General features: G+C 40.5%; 1 protein-coding gene across 1 annotated transcript; it reads left to right on the forward strand.

Annotated features, from left to right (window-relative positions):
- The first annotated feature begins 220 nt into the window (after positions 1-220).
- LOC148008716 (uncharacterized) lies at positions 221-1,049 on the forward strand. Its single transcript, XM_087674041.1, has 2 exons — positions 221-407; positions 537-1,049. Exons 1-2 carry the CDS (start codon positions 329-331, stop codon positions 812-814), a joined length of 357 nt encoding a protein of 118 aa, XP_087530167.1. The 5' UTR covers positions 221-328; the 3' UTR covers positions 815-1,049.
- The last annotated feature ends 19,591 nt before the right edge of the window (positions 1,050-20,640 follow it).

Genomic DNA, 20,640 nt, shown 5'->3' on the forward strand with positions numbered 1-20,640 from the left:
AATCCAGCAAGCACTATCAGACCTTGACCATGCCCCGCGGACTCAACAGTCTCTCTCTCTCTCTCTCAAAAGGTAGAGTGTAAGGGGGAAGCTACGGGGAATCTGGCAATCTGGCAAACACTATCAGACGTTGACCACGGGAAGCTGGCAATCCAGCAAGCCCTTATATCAGACCTTGACCATGCATCGCGGGCTCAACACACAGACACACACACATATTCTTTCTCTCTCTCTCGTGTCTATATAAATTGTCATGCTAGATGGCTATTTCTGCATGCCTGAGCTTGCAAGATAATTACAAACAGCCCACTCACAGATCTAGAGTTTAATGGCTCCATCCGCCTCGCAGGTCATCAATTTAACGATCGCCGCAGCCATTTGCATCATGCTTCTGCAGCTACTCTCAGGTGATACATCACACTAGTGAAAATTCAGTACCATTTATGCAACCTGCAATTCGTGCCTATTAAATAGGGAATTACATTGGTGGTTTGGACTCAGTATATTTTTATCTGGCTTGATTTACACCTAATCAGCCACTAAGCGCCGCCAGCTTACCGCCAGCTGCGCATCGACTGAGATCGTGCGACGGAAGGAGTGGTATGATGGTGCGGCAGCGCGACCTGCAGTTCAATCACCCGGCCACGACGGTGACCATCACCTTCCGGTGTCCCGGCTGCGTCGCCACCAACGTGCGTTTGAGGTGCAAGTCGGCCGCCTGGAGAGCGGTAGCTCCAGAGCAGCTGCAGGTGCTGGGCGGTGGCGTGTGCCTGCTCCAGCCCGGCCAGGTCATCTCGCCCATGTCCAGCGTTAACTTTCTGTACCTGCACTCCCCTCCCCTCGACCTCGAGCCCATCTCCTTCGACTGTGCTTAATTAACCATATATGTGTATATCAAACCACCAGCACCACCTCCTCTTCTCTCTCTCTCTCTCTCTCTCTCTCTCTCTCTCTCTCTCTCTCGCCGTGTTAATTGTGTTTATAGCATCCCTCGTTCACCAAAACACGACCTAGCCGCCCCCGCCTCTCTCTCTCTCTCTCTCATACATTCCTAACTTATATGTAGTCCTTTGGCAAACATGTAAAGTTATTTTTCCTTGCTAGTGAGATGTCTCGATACCTTGGGTGTTCCATTTTGACAATGCTCCATAATTTCTAACAAAGTATGTGTTCCATGTCTTCATAAAATGTGCTACATAGGAAAAAGATTTGCTATACCTCTTAGAAAATGTAAAACCTATTAGTTTGAGTTGAAAAGCAACATATTTACTAATAAAATTTGATGCTACTTTGAGCCCTAGGATTTACCCTTTATGTTGTACTTATCTAGATTATGTTGTGTATTATTCAGAGTAAGGAAGACAAAAAGAAAATTAGAAAAAAAGCATTTTGGCCTCCATCTCTTTTTTATGTTCCTAAATAAGCTTCTACTCTCATGTATTGTGTGTGTGCTCAACACAACAATTCGAGCAAGTCCCCCTACCATACACTTCATGAAATGAACCATAATGAGAGAAAAGTAAGCAATAACTCATCAATCCTTCAACATAAATGTTCATCTTTAGAATCATTAGGAAAAACTATCAATGTAAAAATTAATGTAAAGCAAACATCACCACATGGTTTTCACCCCTCTATGAATAGTAAGGATGTAGAATGAGTACCATATATACCATCACATCAATCTAAACATGGGAAAAAAAAATAGTGAGTACAACACTATAAAAGAATAAAACTATAGATGCAATTGTTAGATCATATGCAATTACAAGGAGGTCTATAAATACATTAAAATACTTGTGCATATGCATGGGTATAAGTTAAATTGTTTTCAATACAATTTTACATTCACCCTTTTATGGCTATTTGAATGCAACTAGTGGGTTGTAAATGCTACTCCTTTGGCACTAGAATTGGCTGTGAGTTTCATGGTACATGTAGGATAATGAAAATAACCGTAGGTGCAACTATACTCAGATTTGTGCAACTAATCTCAAATGGTTGAAATGCAAATGATCTTCCATGCCTAGACAACATATTCACAAAATATTTCTTCTTTGCAAGTAAAAGAAAGTCATCACATCTTATTTTTAGCTCTTTGAGAGACTCTCTAGTAAACCATTGTCCAATCCCATATTCTTGATTTAGAAACTCTATTATCACCTAGTACATATCCAAAGAACATGCATGTACCATATTATCTTCAAATTGTTAGGTAACAATTTATCATAGTTGACACATCCCTATTATTTGTTCTTTGGCTTCTAACAACCCTTTTCATTCAAGTCTTTCTCTACCTTGAATACATTCTATTTTTTAGTTCTTTTGGCATTCTCAACCCTTTCAAAACATATAGAACATCCTTCTAACAATCCATTCAAACTTGTAGAAAAGCACATGTCTTCTCCACAAGGCAAGATCTTTCTCTATCACACACCATTGTAGTTGGGCTTTACAAGGTTCCAGCTAAAAACTTGATTCTTGAGAATATCTAAACTCTTTTACTTTTAGGGGGGCAAAGGATAATCTCTCAATGTATGAAGGTTCCTTACATTATTCACATAAGCAATCAAAAACTATGCAGCCATTTTGCCATCACAGCTTCTAATCCTGACATAGGTCAACCCATTTAACATCTTTGTCTCCATATGTATAGCTATGATATATGGGTGCCCAAGCATACTCAAATATGAAAAGGAATCCTGTACAAACAAGTACTCATCATCTTGGACATCTCCAATAGTCACCTTAACATTGGGACAAGTTGCATATAAATCAGGAGGGGCATTACTGGTAGCTCGCATTCTCCATCGATCGCTCATCTATCATTCTCATACAAAATTCCAACCATAACATTTATTTAGAACCATGATCAATAAGAAAATTGCAGATGTTTCTAGATTTTCAACCTTCCATATTGTTTCAGTGGTTGCACAAGTGCAATAATTTCATGTAGAGTGGCTTCTAGGTATCACACCTAAAGCCTCTTCATCAATGTAATGCATTTGACATACTCACTTTTGTGTAAATTTCCAAACCACTACATTCTCAACCTTAACACATACTTTTTTTAATATCAATAATTACATTTTTGGCACCAATAAATTCAATTCCAACACCTTCATCTTGATTAAAGAGTGCATGCCAATACCATGCAATCTAGGCTCTTCTTCTCCTTGTATCATAGCATGTGTCAAGTCTCCAAGTTTCTATCGTTTTCTCTTAATAATATCAATGATCTCTTCATGGAAGTATGCCTTAAGAATATTAGTGATCTTCTTCATGCATGTCTCTCTTGGCAATTCCAACAATCTCTCTCAAAATAGCTTTCACTTTACTATTCAAGATGTGTCATCCCATGACCTTTTTTAGGTCTATAGTAGTTTCAATGTTTTTTTACCACATATCCTAGTTGTTTTTCCTTTGTTTTTACATGTCATTGCTTCCTCTCTTTTGAAGCATCCTCCAATGTATGCCCCTTTTTCTTGTCTTTTAAAAAAACCTCCATAGTACGTTCATGTGAAGTCCTAATAGCAGGCGGAGGTGAAATTGAATCAAATCTACCACTCCCTTTAGCTACTCTCTTAGTCATACCTAGATTTTCATCATCTTTTTTAAAATTTTCTTTCAAAACAATAAAATTTTTGTTCTAAGCATAAACAAAAATAGAATCTACCAGAGCATCCCACCTTGCTTTTTCTAAACACTCTTTCTTGCACGATTCAAGTCTTCTTTAGAAAGTTTTTCCTTTTCTATGTTGTGCATAGTATGTCAAAATTTTTGTCTTCTTTCCAAGAATAGATACATGACTAGTATATTTCTCAATCTATAAACGAAAGGTAGATGCTTTAGCTATAGTATTTGCATTCTTCAGAGCCATGCCATTAACCATTCTTTGTATTCCACACTTTTCAAATTTTGGATTAAGTAGTAGTCCTATCTTGCTTAGATGGATCTTCTCATCATTAAAGAAAATAAAATTCTTATCCAATGCATCTTTATATATCTCACAACTCATGTGCTCTTCCTTTGTGCTATGTCACGAGATACATCACCGTATGAAGACTTTTTGTATCATAGCCTTTGGTCTTGCAATTTGTCCCCTTTCCTAAGCTTTAATTGCAAGTCAAACATAACCTTAACTTATCCATCCATTACATCATCTTTTATAGGAGAAGTAATAGAGACTAGTTTCTTACTTGCATATTTAGTAGACTTGGTTGTAGTTGAAAGCATAGGCCCAACATTCATCCTAGGTCTTCTTCTTTGCCTCTTGACAAGAATAGACATAGTATATTTTAAATCTTGCCATTTGCTTTTGTAGCCTTGAAGTATTCATTATGTATGGTTGAAATCCATTGTGACTCAACTAAGAAGTATTCAAAATACAAAGAAAAGAAAATTTATATCAGAGTTAGACAATAAATAGTTGAAATCTAAGAGATAGAGAAAACCCAACTGTAGATTATGTCTCTAGCATAAGACCTTGAACTCAATACCTATGCAACATATGCATCCACATAAAGGCTTTAAATCCAAGGATATGGCTTAGTGAAATTCCAATTTGATTTAGCGCCTATGATTGAGTATCCACCATAAATGAGATAAGCATCAAACAACAAGTATGAGGCTTTAAAAAAGGCTTGAAATTGGATTGGAATAGTCTAGTACCAAAGTAGCCCAACTAGAGTATTATTATTTGGGGCTTCTAAAGACTTGTATAAGAGCAAAAATCTCTATTTTAGTCTACTATAGTAGTAGAAAAGGAATATCCTGAAATAATCCATACAAAACCCCTATTTGGGACGATCATGAGCAATAATCTTAAACATATTTAAGTTAGATCAAACCATCCATGCATGAATAATAGTAGACAATGTGTTTACCTTGTTCAACTTAGTCCACTAGAGTCTAAGTGATCATAGATAAATCCTCTAGTTCTTCACAAAAGCATTAATGTGATCTCTTCTAAACTTTGCAAGTGCTTTCCCTTTGTTTGGAGTATGCAAGAAAATGGTCAAACTTGAAGAGATGAGTGTATTGATGGGATCAAAATACTAGTCTATGGGGACAAGTCACTATTCACATAGAACATAAAGAAAATATATTAAAGTAAACTAAAGGTATTCGAGAAAAAATTTGGGATACAAGAAACTACAAGATCATTTGAAAAGACACCTTGGGAAAGGTGTTAAAATTGTGAAATGATTTGTGATAGAAAAATAATATTTATATGGGATATTTCATACATTGAATCTTATAAAGGGACACATTGCAATACTTAAAATTGGAGATCATATAGGATAGACTAAGAGATTGTGCAATTACATATGCAAAATCATTCTACCCTACCATCCCCATAGTTAAGACTAACACGGCACATTTATACATGAATGAAACAAATATGGTTAGAAACACTTGGATTGATAATTGTCTAGGAAACCTAGCCTATTGTAGCATCTTTCTCTTAGTAGAAACATTCAATAAATGTGAAAGGGAAAATGATGTATCCACTAAGTTCAAATGACAACTCTATTAGCAAAATCCACAAACCACTCCCATTTTGCATTCCACCATCTCATTTGCAATGAATCTTAATGAGCTATACATCAAGGTATCCTATTCAAACAATCCCTAATCCAATAACTTCTTGAATCAAAATTAAGCTACCAAGGTATAAAGGAGGAAATACTTCCTACCAAAGAGAGCCAAGTTAATCATCATATCGATATTCAACCTCTCAGTTTTAGCACACATTCAATCCTCCAATTAAGAAGGTGAAGGTGGACAATACATAGGAAATATTACTTGAGGTATCGGAGGGTTTGGACTTAGTGGTGTTGCCACCTTTTCCTTAGTTAGTTTTCCATCCTAAGTACATTTCCTTGGAATGAGATCTATTATGACAAGGAATGTCTTTCTTTTATCCTATAATAATTTGAGTTCTTTCTATTTTTCTCATTTTTTCTCTTCAATCTTTTAATCTATGTTTTCAATGTTCTTACCATTTCTCAACGAACAAGTTAACATGGCATGGACTGAAATCCTTTTCTCCCACAACCCTCACTTATACAAGATATAGGCCTCATACCGACGTTAAAAGCGACGAAAATGTTCATAAAGAAATTTTCCCCCATCGTCGCAAAAAACGTTGTTATTGGCGATGCCATAGAACAATCGGTATTAGCTTCGCTATTTGCATCGGTATCAGCATCGCAAATGTGACGCTGATATCGACGCAAATAGCGACGCTAATAACCACGCTTTGCGACGCATTTTGCGACACATGCAATAAATTTGCGATGCTAATAGCGATGGTAATAGGGGAAAAAAATGTGTGGTAGGGCAGCAAGTCACCCTACCACATATAGCACGATGTGCTTTATTTGGGCCATACAAAATAGTTTCAGTAATGTGTACAATGCTCATGTAAATAAATGCAAAGTGTACTTAAAATAATAACATTGATACATTAAAAAAATACATGATCACGTAATGAAAGCGACTTGTACAATCATGGCAAGATACTACTACTACATAGAAAATGTGTACATAGATCATTTGACCAAAAAAGAAGAGTATGTGAGCTCCAGGGATCCAAGGGCGAGCTATAGATCCTCGCCATCCGAAACCTCGTCCCGCCATAAAGGAGCATCGAACGGACTCTGCAAAAATAGAAACAACTACACATCAGTCCACCATACAATAATGCATTTTAATTAAACTTAGTAACTTACACGGCCGCCGCGTCCATACAATCAATCGATCAATGCTGTGAGACCGTGCCTCTCTGCATATTGAGTCTCAAGGCCGGTGGGATCACGGTTTGTAATGGAGTGCTGCACAGAAAAAATAAAATACAACTGTTAGAAACACGATTGTCATTACAAAGGATATTGCAAAAAAATAAGCAAGCTGAACAAAAGAAAAACTTACAAAGTCCTTCAAATATGTCCTCTGGCCACCACTCCCAAGATGATGGACCACTCCGACCTCTAGTCATGCCCTTGCTGCCTCGCGCTGCTGTCTCCAACCTCTTGGAGAATCTCTAGCCTCCTCCTTGAGCCGGCGCCAGTCGTCCGTGTCTAGCCACTCGGGCTTTAAAGCCCCACTCTTGAGTACCTTGCATGCGTCTGATTGTCTGTGTGACATGTATGCACACATGCACTCCATCATCCAGCCCGTAGAAAACCTATCTACTGTGGCTGGTACCGAAAACTCCTCATGCAAGGATGTTATAATTTAGTCCTTGCTTCCCTTCCGTATGTTCTTCCAATGATCCAAGACGTTGTGCCACAAAAAACTTGTCGGCACAACTCTCTCATGCGAGTCATCACCCTCCTCCCCCCATCATTCATGATGATGGCTTGTGACCTATCATCTAGAAGATAGGGATACTCCTCTGGGATATGCCTAAGATGGGTCCTCTCCCACCTGCGACCATGCTCCTAGGCATATCCAGGAGACCCCTGTACATCTGGCTACTGATGGTTGAGCAAAAGCCGGAGTGACTAGAGTAGACGTCTCCACAGGTGTGACAAATCTCAGAGGTGACGCAACTCCAATAGAATGACGAGACAGAGATGCTGCATCAATACCTCCACAAAAACCACTTGAGCCACTCTCTCTCAAATCGCCATGAGAGCGAAAGCACCTGTATCTTGAGCAGACCGTGGGCTCACTGCATCTAGATCTCCGCAGCATCCCCCTGAACCACTCCCTCTGTCTGGCCCAAGTCTGGAGCGTCGACCTTGTCTACTGGAAACTGAAGCACCAGAGTGTATTGAAGTAGATCTAATAGAGCGGTCTGATGGTGTCCGAGACAACTTCTGGTCTGCCATATCTGTGAATCTCACTATCTGATCTGGAGACATACGCATGAAGATCTCTTGGAGCTCCTCATCACTCATCCCTCAACTCATCGTAATGATCTAATTATCCACAAAGGTCACCTTCACAGATAAAATTTGATGTTAGCATAATCAATATAAATCATAAAAAGCAAGATAATATAAATATTTAAAAAATGATCTTACTTAAAATGCATATCTTATGTACCCTTATAAGCAATTCGTCAATGAATTGAGTAGGTGGATTGCTCTAAGTATGGAGTACCCTATGGTTCCATGTCAATCTCCTGATACAACTCCGCATACACTGGAAGGTCAATAGACATGTCATCACAACAGGATGAGTCCACCTTGTTCTCAAAGATTTCTTGTTGTTTTAAAATAAAGGGAAAGGTAGCATGAGCGTAAGGCTTGGTGTCTTTTCTCATTGCAGCACATAAACGCTAGCATGGAAATCATGAAAAGAATGGTTTTGCACGATGCACAATGCTGATTTTCTTTTGTTTGTGCACTAAACCGTTCACATTATGCATTATGCATAGTTCATGGTATCAACGGAGAAGCTCTTGGACTGCATAGTACTTGTTTTCTTAGGAATTTGACCCACGATTGAGAGCGTAAGGTTATCCCTTGCCGTAGGATAGAGGGTCGGTTTCCTAAGGGACTGTTAAGTAAGGACACATGGTACCTCTCTTGGATTCGGAATGAAAGAGTGGAGTTTGTTCTGTTGTCTTATATGTTGAGCAGCACATCAAGGGGCTAATCCCTGTGATGTAGGAGAGGTGCAGTGGGGCCGTGGTGTTTCTACCGAGAGGTTGCCTCCCATGTATGTGATTATTATGGTATTTATTGCCAATGTGTAAGGGTTCTCCCTCTGTGGAGTTTATAGAAAGGGAAACGTTGGACTAAAAACTATAAAAACTATAAACGCAGATATTAAGCTTTAGGACAGTTCGTCCTTTAGCAGAAGATAGACGCTCCTGGTCTACAAGGCCGTGAGGGTGTGTTTTTTGTTATGAGTATGAGGTCCGGCTAGTGCCATAGCCAGTGCCGGCCCATTTCAGATCCCATCACCCTAGGCAAACTACTTTACACAGAAATGTCAGGATCGAAGGAGATTCATGCTGCACTTGGTTCAAGGAGAATGGGAAATGAGAGGGATGCAAAGCTCGACACTCTACCCATAAGGCATAGTCCCATTCCGCTCCCCTAAAACATCATAAATCGGGATTCTAGTAACCTAAATTCTAGGTCAGTGCCCTTGCTATACATTTCCTTCAAGAAGAGCTCCTTGCTGTCCATTTCATTTGAGAAAAGTTCCCGGCCAACCGGGACCGCCCATCTGTAGGACGGACCCATGGCCACATCCACTGCACTTTCCTCACGGTTGTTTTAGTTGTCTAATTACCTACCACATTTAGTTGCACACGCATAAAATAGCTTCCTTAATTAGCCAGTTAGACACTGGTTCATTCACGTAATTCTTAGCACTTGACATAGAAAAATAGTGTCAAACAAGTTTCTTTTCAACAGTTGATCTAATTTATCCATGGAAAACATCATATAATCCAACCCGTAGGCTAATCCATAATTCGCTCAAAGGATATCCATAATCTGCCCGAAGGCTATCCAGCAATCCACAGGGATTACTAATCCAACATTCCGCCTGTAGACTAGTATGCGGGCCTCGAGATCCAATCCCGAGTCACATTGGCCTCTTGTGCAGGGCTCGGAAGACAAGGGATTTACAGCCAAAGCCCCGCCTGGCACCCAAACGTCCTCCTCCTCCAAGTAGCGCCCAACGGAGAGACCTCTCACAGTGGGTTCGGTCCACATTCCCATCACGACTAAAACCCCCTTGGTTAGGGTCAGGTAGACAGTTGGGGGTAGCTGATGCTGCGTCTCCCTTCAGGCCTTCAACTGGAAGCATTAGTTAACTTTCCATCTTTTAGTTCCTTGAGCAAACAATGCAGACAATGCTCCTAAACTATTACAAGCACAATCAATCCAATGGTCGTTTATTTGGCCAACTGCTAAGGAGTGAATCCTTCTCTCCGAATGCATCCAGCATTCGATCTGGGATCAATTACGACTTGGCAAGATCCGCAAGGGTTTGTTTGTTCACCCTTCTGTCCTTGGTTTAGGGTCATACCATGTCAACCCAAATTAACCATTACCTTAGGTTTCTTAAGTTAAGTCAGCGAATCCTGGCGACCATGTCGCTCCAACTAATTGATCCTTTTCTTACCAAGCAAATACATAACTTCTCTTAACTTGGCAAATCATCCCAAGAAAGGTGAAGTAGTAGGATGACTACTCATCCTCTTGCAAGTTAGACTTGCGCTAGAACCTACCAACCTCATTCCAAGGAACGGCAAATCTATCTTTTGATTAACCCACAAAGCCATGTAACGTTGCAACTTGTTGCATAAGTGTCACATCTATCTCATGGGATCATTTCACCCATTGAACGGCGTTTCCTGGTCAAGGAATTTTGTTTAGACAAGATGCGGTTTTAGGGTGTCTTCTTACCCAACCCAACCCTTATTCTACTAGGCTGACAATGTTCAGTCCTACGGTTTCCAAACTCAATTCGAGTTCTAACATTAGGTCAACCGATTCTTAGGGTAGAAACCCTAGATCGTTGTTTGCATGGCGTCCGATTGACCCAAACATTCCATGAATGTGGGTAGGACCTTTGGGTTTGAGGGCTTCGACTTGGCATCCAAATACGATACTAGGCTGCATTTCTGATGTGCCAAGCCCTAGCTAGTACTTGAGGTGTTTATCATGTCAACTAGTTATGCCTATACAAAACCCTAACAGTTATAATATCACAAGTGATTTGGGTAAATTGACCTACTTGTCTTGCGACAAGGACGATCCTTTCCCAGAGATGCTAAACTAGTTTGCAAAGTGTCACAATACATGTAAACATGCAAATCATTACTTCTACGCACCAAAAGGTTTGCAATAACCCTAACTTTTCTTGCTAAAGTCATTATGCATGATAATTTGGAGAGTAACTTACATAGGACCTACTAGGTTTTACTTCAAAGAATCATGCCTACTACCCTTTTGTCTAAGCTTTAGAATTTCATGCTTTGATAAGCCACGCAATCTTTTCTAAATGCAACTCGATGAAATGAAATTTACGAATATGTAACATGTGACCCTTAGATACAATATCGTAAATGAAGTTCATGTGACATGCAACCTTCAATCCATTCAACAAACATCTTTGCATGCAACGTGCAATGTCCATAGTTTCATTTTCATGCCATGCAACAGAAGTTAACAATTTCCTCATGCGAGTCATAACAAAGGAAGTTATTGACTAAATGCAAGATACTCTTTTCCTTCACGGCCAATGCACTTAACAATTTCCTCTTTAACCCTAGGCAATATGCATTTTAGACTTCCACTTTGAAAATGCACGACAAGGCAATTTGCGACTAAGTTCATAGGGCGAGTAAGTGATTTACATTCATAACTTTGGGGAATGCAAACGATCCAATTGTATGATATGCACCAATCCTAATCCATCGTTTACAGAGATACTTTCTCAAATGTACTTTTATCACTACTACATGAATTAACGATAAGCGTAAAATGCATTCTCCCTATGGAATTAAGCGTGCTTAAAGCATTTCTTTATGTGGAAATAAATTCGTGGAACGTGGGCTTGTGGATCCGCAGTGATGTCCATGTGTAAGTTCGGGGAGGAACCTCCCGCGGGTGCGCCTTGTGTATTCTTGGGAGCCATCGTTGATGACTTGAACTCCACGGATTCCTAGCTTTGGCAAAATAGCCTCCATGGCTGCCTGCTTTCTCCCTTGCGCAAGAATTGGGGCTTTACGAACCCGGTTTTAAAACCAGGGAGAGCACGTAGGAAAAGGCTTATGGGCCTTATCCTTTAGAGGCTTCCCAGAAGCTTCTAAAGAGCTTCTGACTCTCAGAAAATGTGGAAGGGAATGGCAACGATTGGAAGGAGGGAAGTTTCACGACGACAGGGAAGATTGATGGCGATCGTGGAGCTGCAGTAGCGCTGCAACAGCAGCAGCTAGCGACAAATGGTGGCGGCATCCCCAAGTAGCACGGTGGCCTATTTGCTTCTTCTCCCTTTGATCCTCCTCAGCACGGCAGCCCTTCCTCCTTATGTTATCTCCCCCCAATGCCTAAGGGGTGTTTTTATAGTGCAAGAGGGGGGGAGGTGGTAGCCACCACATGGCCTATGCATGGCCCTCCCTCCTCATGCTCCCTACACCACACCTACTTCCTCTCCCACTCCCTCTCCTCCAGCCATGCATTGTTTGGGGGAAGGGATAATTAATTTTTAAAAATTTGACTTAACATTACCATTATCCGTTTTGCCCCTTCAAAAAGGGTGTGGTATGGATTAAGTTGCCAATAATTACGGTGTGGGAGATAGCATTGCACGGGTTTTTCGCGACGTGCGGGGAGTCAAGTTCAATAATATTTTTGAGCGGGAATATTACAATTTCTTTTACTTATCTTGGCTTCTTTCCTGAGAGATTGTGCATCAAATAACATATTCAGGTTGCGCTCTATCTTGATCAACAGTAGATCGTTGAAGCATAGCAAGTTGTGCTTGTAAATTTTGATGTGCCCTTCACTCTTCTTGAAGTTGCATCATGATTAGATCCAATTTTTGCTCCATAGTTGGCTCTAGAAAATCACCTTCACCCATTAAGCAAGATGTGAATAATGGAATAAGAGTACTCAGATCCGGATAAATACATGGAGTGAAGGAATGGTTAGGAATCTCATTCAATTTCATGTGTCAGCATGATACATAGATTTCAATTTTCTTGGTATGTTTTCATACATAGATCTCTTGTTGGCTACTCACAAGGGATAGAATAGAAGAATCAATTCACAAGAGAATTCCCAAGCTTAGTCACAAGAGAGTTTAATATTTCATGAATATGCATGAAAAGAGAATTGATTACTGCCTCTAAAGCCTCTGTTGGTATAAGCAAGTCATAGAGCTCTGATTATATAAGGAAGAAGTGATGCTGTGGAACAAAAATACACAATCTTAGTTTCCAAGTCTTCACAAATCCATTGCCAAGTGAAAGCTTTAGACTTGTTCATCTAACACTTCTTCTACTAGAATAGGAATTTTTTTGCTTCTCATATCCAATCATAAAACTTAGACCTTCGCCGTTGCTGTAGACGACCATCTCCTTTTCATATTGAACTTTACTGTAGGTTCCCAGAGACATTACATAAACTGATAAAAATCACCTTCAATAAGAAGCAATATCACCATAATCTACTTAATATCACAGTCACCCTCTTTCTATCAACATTCGACAATCAACTATCGCGTTGGTAAAAAATACCAGACTGCCACTACAATAGGCGTGAGCCACCCTGGACTACCACTGAACCAATCGGCTTAGCACCTTCTCAAAAGACACACTCAAGCTTGAGTCTTCAGAGACTCGTCAGTAATAAGTAAATTTTTATTACAATAATTGCAGCTTATTGACATACTCTAGAACAAAGAGCACTTGCTGGATCTTTTTCGCTTTGTCTATGTTGCTGACTTTTGTTTTCAACAACACCATCTTTGTTTTCTTCTGTCATCCACTCCAGTTCTTCGCGGCCTCATCGTTGCAGTCATCCTCTGATCCTCCATCACCTCTACCATAACAACCTTCGCAGATGATCTCTCTTCGTCTCTAATTTCACGTCACCAACTATAGCTTCTTCTTCATTGCCTTTGTCACAACAGCGTCCACCTTTGTGCTTCCTTCCATCCTCCTTCAACTTTAGAAAAGCTAATCTCTTCTATTGCTATCTTCCATATCAGCTTCATCTCGCCACCTACCTCGTCGATAGCTTCTTCATGCTTTTATAACTATCTCCACGTCTAATTACGACGTAGCTTTTCTATTTCAACTTTTTCAAAGCTCTTGCGCTATTTATCATACTTTCACAGATCACACGTTTGACATCATTGAATATGTCAGATATGCCACTCTAGTTTGACTAGCAGTGCAAATCTCTTTTCAAGCTTTTTCCCATCAGTTTATTCTTTAGCTGAAGAATCTTTCAACTTTATCAACCTCTTCATACTTGTTTCCAACCAAGCTATTAGCTTGTTTTTAAGATATGCTATCAATCAAGATTATTGTACTAAGGGTTGATAGTTTTAGATTCTTTTGCAAGTCACTTTTTTAGGTCAATCATTTTGGTTTCAAAGTACATACAACATATTATTGTTTGTCCTAAAATCATCCATGGGTATTAAACACCTTCCCATTACACAAAGTGCGACAACAAGATTGCAGTAGAAATTCAGACCAGTCTCTTTCTTCATATTGCAATTAACACCTAGAGAGGCCTTTGTCCAAGGTATATATAAACCCAATAAGTTTTTCCAAAATTGAATATATCTTTTTACAATGCGGCAAGTTGTTTTCATGTTATCAATGCTCTCATTTTCACTTAGGCCAAAACCAATCTCCTTTCAAGATTTATTGTATCTGTAAGCAGAATATGTGGTCACATCATAGCAAGTCTCCACCATCTTCACAAAGAATGTGAGTGTTGGAAGTAGAAATAATCCACTTAAATGTCCACAATATGAGTGGATAACTTTTTGCTTCCATAGTTTGCTAAATATTGATCCAATGTTTCTTATGAAGGGACATAACATCCTCAGTGGCAACATCCAAATTACAATCTTTTCCTCAAGTCTTCAAGTCTTCAAAAACAGAAACCTTCATGTGAACCATTTACCATGCATTGTGGCCTATCAAGATCATGCTTTAAAAAAAACTTCATGCTCAATCACTCATGCATTTTGCAAATTAAAGGCCATGCTATGCAATCAATCGAGCGATGCTTCCGCAAAAAAAAAAAAAAAGCACTGAAGAAATCATGCCTAGCCTAACTACATGTGCTCATGCAAATGCAAATGCAAACACAAAAGATACACACAACCGAAAATAAACTCATAGTGATGCCGACTAAAGAATCCAAAATCCTAACAGAAAACTCCACCCTTAGGTTTGGAGTGGTAGACACGCAAGTGTGACGACATCTGCCCCCTCCAAACTTGCACATCCTCTGGATGGGCCACAGCTAGCCATCCTCATCACAGTCAAACTTGACAGTTAATGCAATCTCTTCATCTTCTGCAAAAGTATCTACAATGTCCACATCTTCATCTTCATCATGTCTTGGCTTAAATCCATCATAAATCGCATCATCCAACTTCTTGACTACATAAGATGTATCATCTCTTCTTTTGAATCTCTTCCCTGCAATCAGAATCCCCAAGGCCATACCATCAAGTTCTACTAAGGAATATGTAGCATTGTCATGGAGATGTTGCACTAAATAAGGCCCAAACCATCGTCTGGAAACCTTGTAGATAGCATTATACTAGTTGTCTAGACTACTATCATAAACCAATACCCAATCTCCTTTCTTAATCTGTTTAGGCCTCAATCTGTGTCTACTATCAAAGTGATCTTTGTTGCGAATCCTGGCCTCTTTGAGATTTTGAATTTCTTTCTCAATATCTTCAGGTCTTCTCTCAAATTGATGAATACAAAGAGCCAAAAGATCTTCTCTAGTCATCTCTTCTTACTACCACGGTAAAGTACTCCAAGTAAGTGTGCAAGTCTTTGTAGGCATGACTGGCTTCTATCCATACATCAACTCAACTAACATATATCGTGTAGTGCAATCGGCCCATAAGGCATAAGCAACAACCTAGGCCAGTCCCAAACTCCACCACCACATGCTTTGGCTAAGGCTTTCACGATCGGCGAATGGCGTCTTTCATTCTTCCCTTTGCCTTCTAGATTGTATGTCAAAGTCAAAGAAAGTTTAATGCCAAGGTGAGAGAAAAACTCCCTATCCTCATCAGCATCCAACTCACCTCTATCTGCATTAACTTTTCCAATACATCCATACCTACAAATAACATCCTCCAATAGAAACTTACAAACCACTGAAGTAGACTTTATTCGTAATGCTCTTCCTTCCACTTCACTTGTGAGATCTTCTCGCGCCAAAACATTATAGCACATCTACCATAAACCAACAGCCATAGTAATCAAATCAAGAACCCACTTGTAATGAATACATAGCAGGTAGGTAGGATGAAGCTCATCTCTATGCCTCACTGAAGAGAACAACTGACAATTAGGGCATGTCTCAACAAGTTGTGAGATATCTCTATACATGCCTCTCCACCAATAGCACTCTTTGATCTTCTCATAGGTTGCCCAAATAGCTCGATGCCGAACCCAAAGACTTTCATGGAATTCTTTCATGATCCACACATGTGAGGCTCTATCACAAAAAACTCTCAATAGCTGTTCTCCTCACTTTCATAGATGCTTCCAAAGTAGCCCACTTCACAAGAAGAAACCATAAGCTTTTCTTCTAAACTTCTTGAAGTTTGCATCAATCCATCCATCCTCTCTAGACATAGTACTCAAATAATGTCCAATTGTAAATACTCTTCTATATACAAAGTCTCTTCAAAGCTTTCCAAAGCAAACACATGACAAATATGTTCAGCATGCATGGTTGAAAGATTAGCCCCATCATCAGCATCATCAATGCAAGAAAAATCCATATCATCATACCTCGCTCGTGAAAGCATATCAGCTACTAGGTTGTCTTTATCTGCTATGTGGCTGAACTCAAGAGTCATGAATTTTATGTACCCAATCCACCTAAGCATGGAAATAGCTGGAGTAGAGCAACTTGTAATCATACCTAAAAGAGGCAAACAATCAGACTCAACCACCACAACAGCTCCAATGAAGTACTCTCTGTCATTCTTGAGAGTCATGACAACTCCCAAGAGCTCTCTCCTAACCTATAAATACCTTTGTTGTTGTTCATTTAGGATTTTTCACCCCAAACCGAATAGCATACCTATTCCCATCTACATCATCTCGGCCAACAGCGCCAACAACCCATCCAATGTTGATAAGACTAGTGTAGCGTGCCCGCCTAAGCACGTTTTAGCATTTTATCGAGAAACGATTCTAAGTGTTGCTGCTCGGCACTCCTATGGAATGTTCTTGGATTTGTCACCTAGGGTTTCCCGGATCCACCTAGCAACAGAACGTTCATGGCCCAACCCACTAGGATCGACCTGAAATTTGGGCTCCTAGTGGCTAAGGTCTCCTGACAACATTCTAGTGTACGGTCCTAGACATCCTACTTTACGCAGAGATAACCAAGCCAAAGCTGACCCATACCGCACTTGGTTCAAGGAGAATGGGAAACGAGAGGGATGCGCTCCTCGACCTCTCTGCGCGTAGAGCATAGTCCCATTTTGGTCCCCTAAAAAGGCATGAATCAGGATTCCATCCTAACAATTTCTAAGGTCAAAGATGATAAAACCTTGTGAGAAGCCTCCCAGTTCTCTGAGACCACCCTGCCGTAGGATAGACCCGTCAGAAGTTCCGTCCACCCGCTTTCCTCAATGGGATTTCTTTAGTTATCTAATAAGGTCCTATCGTATTTATGTGTGACATTTAAAATCAGCTTTCTTGATTAAGCTTTTTAGGAAATAGGGGTATTCGCGTAATTTACAGTACAAATATGAATACAAAGCAAGAAATCCATTGACAAACAAGTTCAAGCAAATTTCTTAACTTATCTTCACATTAATCTTTGTCTCCCGTCCATACAGGAGAAATTATGTAATGCTTCTGTTGAACAGAAGTATCCCTTCTACCCCTTGCAAAAGTAACTGGTCCAAATCACATGACACCACAGTTTCTGTCCTTTATCTAGAATAGGATCTCCCAATATGCCCAGACATTGGGGGCCATGGAGGTCTTCAACTTCATTCTAGACCTACGAAGGGGTGTCCAGAGCTCCACCTGACCCCCGCAAGTTGTCTAGGAGTGAAACATCATTCCCATGGTTGGCCTTTTCACCACTCGACCTTCATCCCATGAATCGAGCAGTGTCCTTTTCAGGTTAATCCGTGGTGCGATCATGGAGGTGATTCACCCATGCAAAATATCATTTCTTAGTTAAATCCTTTAAGAATCTAGCACAACAAGGTATTCAACCCTACTATTATCTTTTTCACCCTCTTTAGCCTTTTGGCCTCTTGTAACGGCTCGTAGGTTAGAGGTTTCAGCATCATTAACGCGTACAGCCTCAATAAGGCTGACTCCATTGCCTTGTGCAACTCTTTTATAGTGGTCTTTTCCCTTTGCAATATTTGTCTTGGTCCATCATTTTGCTGCAGGTTATTACCTTGCGCTCTATGATTAACTAGACCTAGATGTTTACTCCCTTGTTGGAGGGAACTAATCTTACTCCAACAGGTAGCGGCTAAGTGGCCTGACTTCCCACAAATATCACATTTAACATTTGGACAGTTTCTAGGGAAATGTTGTCCGCCACACCACTTACAGCTGAATCTTGAGGGTCCACCCTCTTCAGGGCATTAACTCCCTATCAGATTCTGTTGCTTCTTCAAGAAATTGACGTCAACAGCTATTTGCCGATATTGTTTAGAAATCATGTCGGTGTAGTGCTTCATCATATCCTTAACTTCGCCAAGGACATTAGATGCACTCGACTCATAGCCTTGATCGTCTATCCGTCATTCCATTGGCCTAACAATTTGATTGGGCATTGGTTGTTGACTCACAGGAACAGCATTAGGATTCGAAACTTGGCCTCCAACACTTGGTGGAGCCAATTAACTAGCCATAGGCATAGTCACACTGGGAGGAGCTGGCAACAATGGTACATTTTGAACCATGCTTTCTCTCCCATTAGGGTTGTTTATCGGCATCCCTTGACTTCCATTTGTCAATGCTAGATTGCGTCCAGGTACTAAACCTGCATTAAGATTTATTCGAGAGGAGTAGGCCATTTGTAATCATGCTTCTACTCCTTCTGCATGCACGATGGCGGTGTGTCTATATCAGCCAAAACCACACTGCTCACTTGTACCTGAATATTGAAATCCAATCCATGCAAGAAGTATTGCAATTGAGCAGCCGGCAGAATAGGAATGTAAGTTTGTAACTTACGAAACACTTCCTTAAGCTTCTTGGCATAGGCTTTCACATTCTCATGCGGGCCTTGGTGCGTTAAATTCAAAACACGCAACCAGTATTGGCCACCTCTTTTAGGGGCATATTCACCTCGGAAAGCTACATAAAATTGGTCGATTGTGGTTATGGTTCCACTCTCTATGCTATGATACCATACCACAGCCCTTCCTTTTAACGTCATGTTAAAGAACATCATAAGATGTCCCTCATCTTGGATGCGATAATTAAACATTAGTCTTTGGAATTTACAAATGTGAAACTCTGCATCTTCTTCGGCTAACCCATTAAAAATGGGCAAAGGAACTCCTAAATCTGGCAAATCCGACGTCCCTGCAGGAATCGCAATGGGTTGTGCCATGACGACAATCGGACTGACAATAGGAGTTTGCACTGATGGAAACCCCCACTTGAAGTGGGTTGACTTGGTGGAGGAGAGGAAGAACTTGCACTTCCTCCTACACCTAAAGGACTATGTGCAGCAGTTGGGTTACTAAGACCACAGCCTCTTATGCGTATCGGGCTACTCCTTTGAGGAGAATAGCGACTTACGATCTCCAACCGCCATCTAGCACTCTCAGCACGTTCTACTTTTTGTATTTCGGCTTGACGGTCCTTGTCACAGGACATAAACCAACTTTTTTATCCCTAAAAACCCTAGATTCGAGAACCACCACTTGTTGGCACCTCCCGGCAGACGCACCACTGATGGGACCTGAAATGGGCCGGCACTGGCTATGGCACTAGCCGGCGGCACTGGCTATGGCACTAGTCGGACCTCATACTCATAACAGAAAAACACACCCTCATGGCCTCACGGACCAAGAGCGTCTATCTTCTGCTAAAGGACGAACTGTCCTAAAGCCTAATCTCTGCACTTATAGTTTTTATAGTTTTGTAGTCCAACATTTTTCTTTCTATAAACTCCATAGAGGGAAAACCCTTACACATTGGCAATAAATGCCACAATAATCACATACATGGGAGGCAATCTCTCGGTAGAAACACAGTGGCCCCACTGCAGCTCTCCTACATCGCAGGGATTAGCCCCTTGATGCGCTGCTCAACATATAAGACAACGGAACAAACTCCACTCTTCCATTCCGAATCCAGGAGATGTACCATGTGTCCTTACTTAACAGTCCCTTAGGAAACCGACCCTCTATCCTATGGCAAGGGATAACCTTACGCTCTCAATCGTGGGTCAAATTCCTAAGAAAACAAGTGCTATGCAGTCCAGGAGCTTTTCCGTTGATACCATGAACTATGCATAATGCATAATGTGAATAGTTTAGTGCACAAACAGAAGAAAATCGACATTGTGCATCGTGTGAAACCATTATTTTCATGATTTCCATGCTAGCATTTATGTGCTGCAATGAGAAAAGACACCGAGCCTTATGCTCATGCTGCCTGTCCCTTTATTTTAAAACAACGTCCTATAGGCATGATGCAACACATAAACCAGATTTTAGTTTATGTTTTGACACTCAACCTCCCCTCTCACCCTGCCGTTTAATGTTTTGCATTGGTTGATAGGTGAAAGGGTCCTTTTATGTGTGTTTCCTTACAAAGAAAGCGATAAACATGAACGAAAACATAGAAACGAGGGTAAACCGAGGCCAATCTCATGCTTTACCTTCATTATACGCTGCACAAATACATATGTAATTTCTTGGAATTTTTCTTTTACTGTTTTCTAA

The sequence above is a fragment of the Lygodium microphyllum genome, unplaced genomic scaffold (assembly GCF_053477565.2).
Source record: "Lygodium microphyllum isolate KBCC unplaced genomic scaffold, Lygodium_microphyllum_v1.1.10 scaffold_73, whole genome shotgun sequence".
Lineage (NCBI taxonomy): Eukaryota > Viridiplantae > Streptophyta > Polypodiopsida > Schizaeales > Lygodiaceae > Lygodium > Lygodium microphyllum.

What these genes read in the sequence shown, in the direction of transcription:
- LOC148008716 (XM_087674041.1), top strand. Translation starts at nt 329, where the DNA reads ATGGCTCCATCCGCCTCGCAGGTCATCAATTTAACGATCGCCGCAGCC. An exon ending in GCTTCTGCAGCTACTCTCAG is followed by an intron (nt 408 to 536) that starts GTGATACATCAC and finishes ACACCTAATCAG; the next exon opens with CCACTAAGCGCCGCCAGCTT.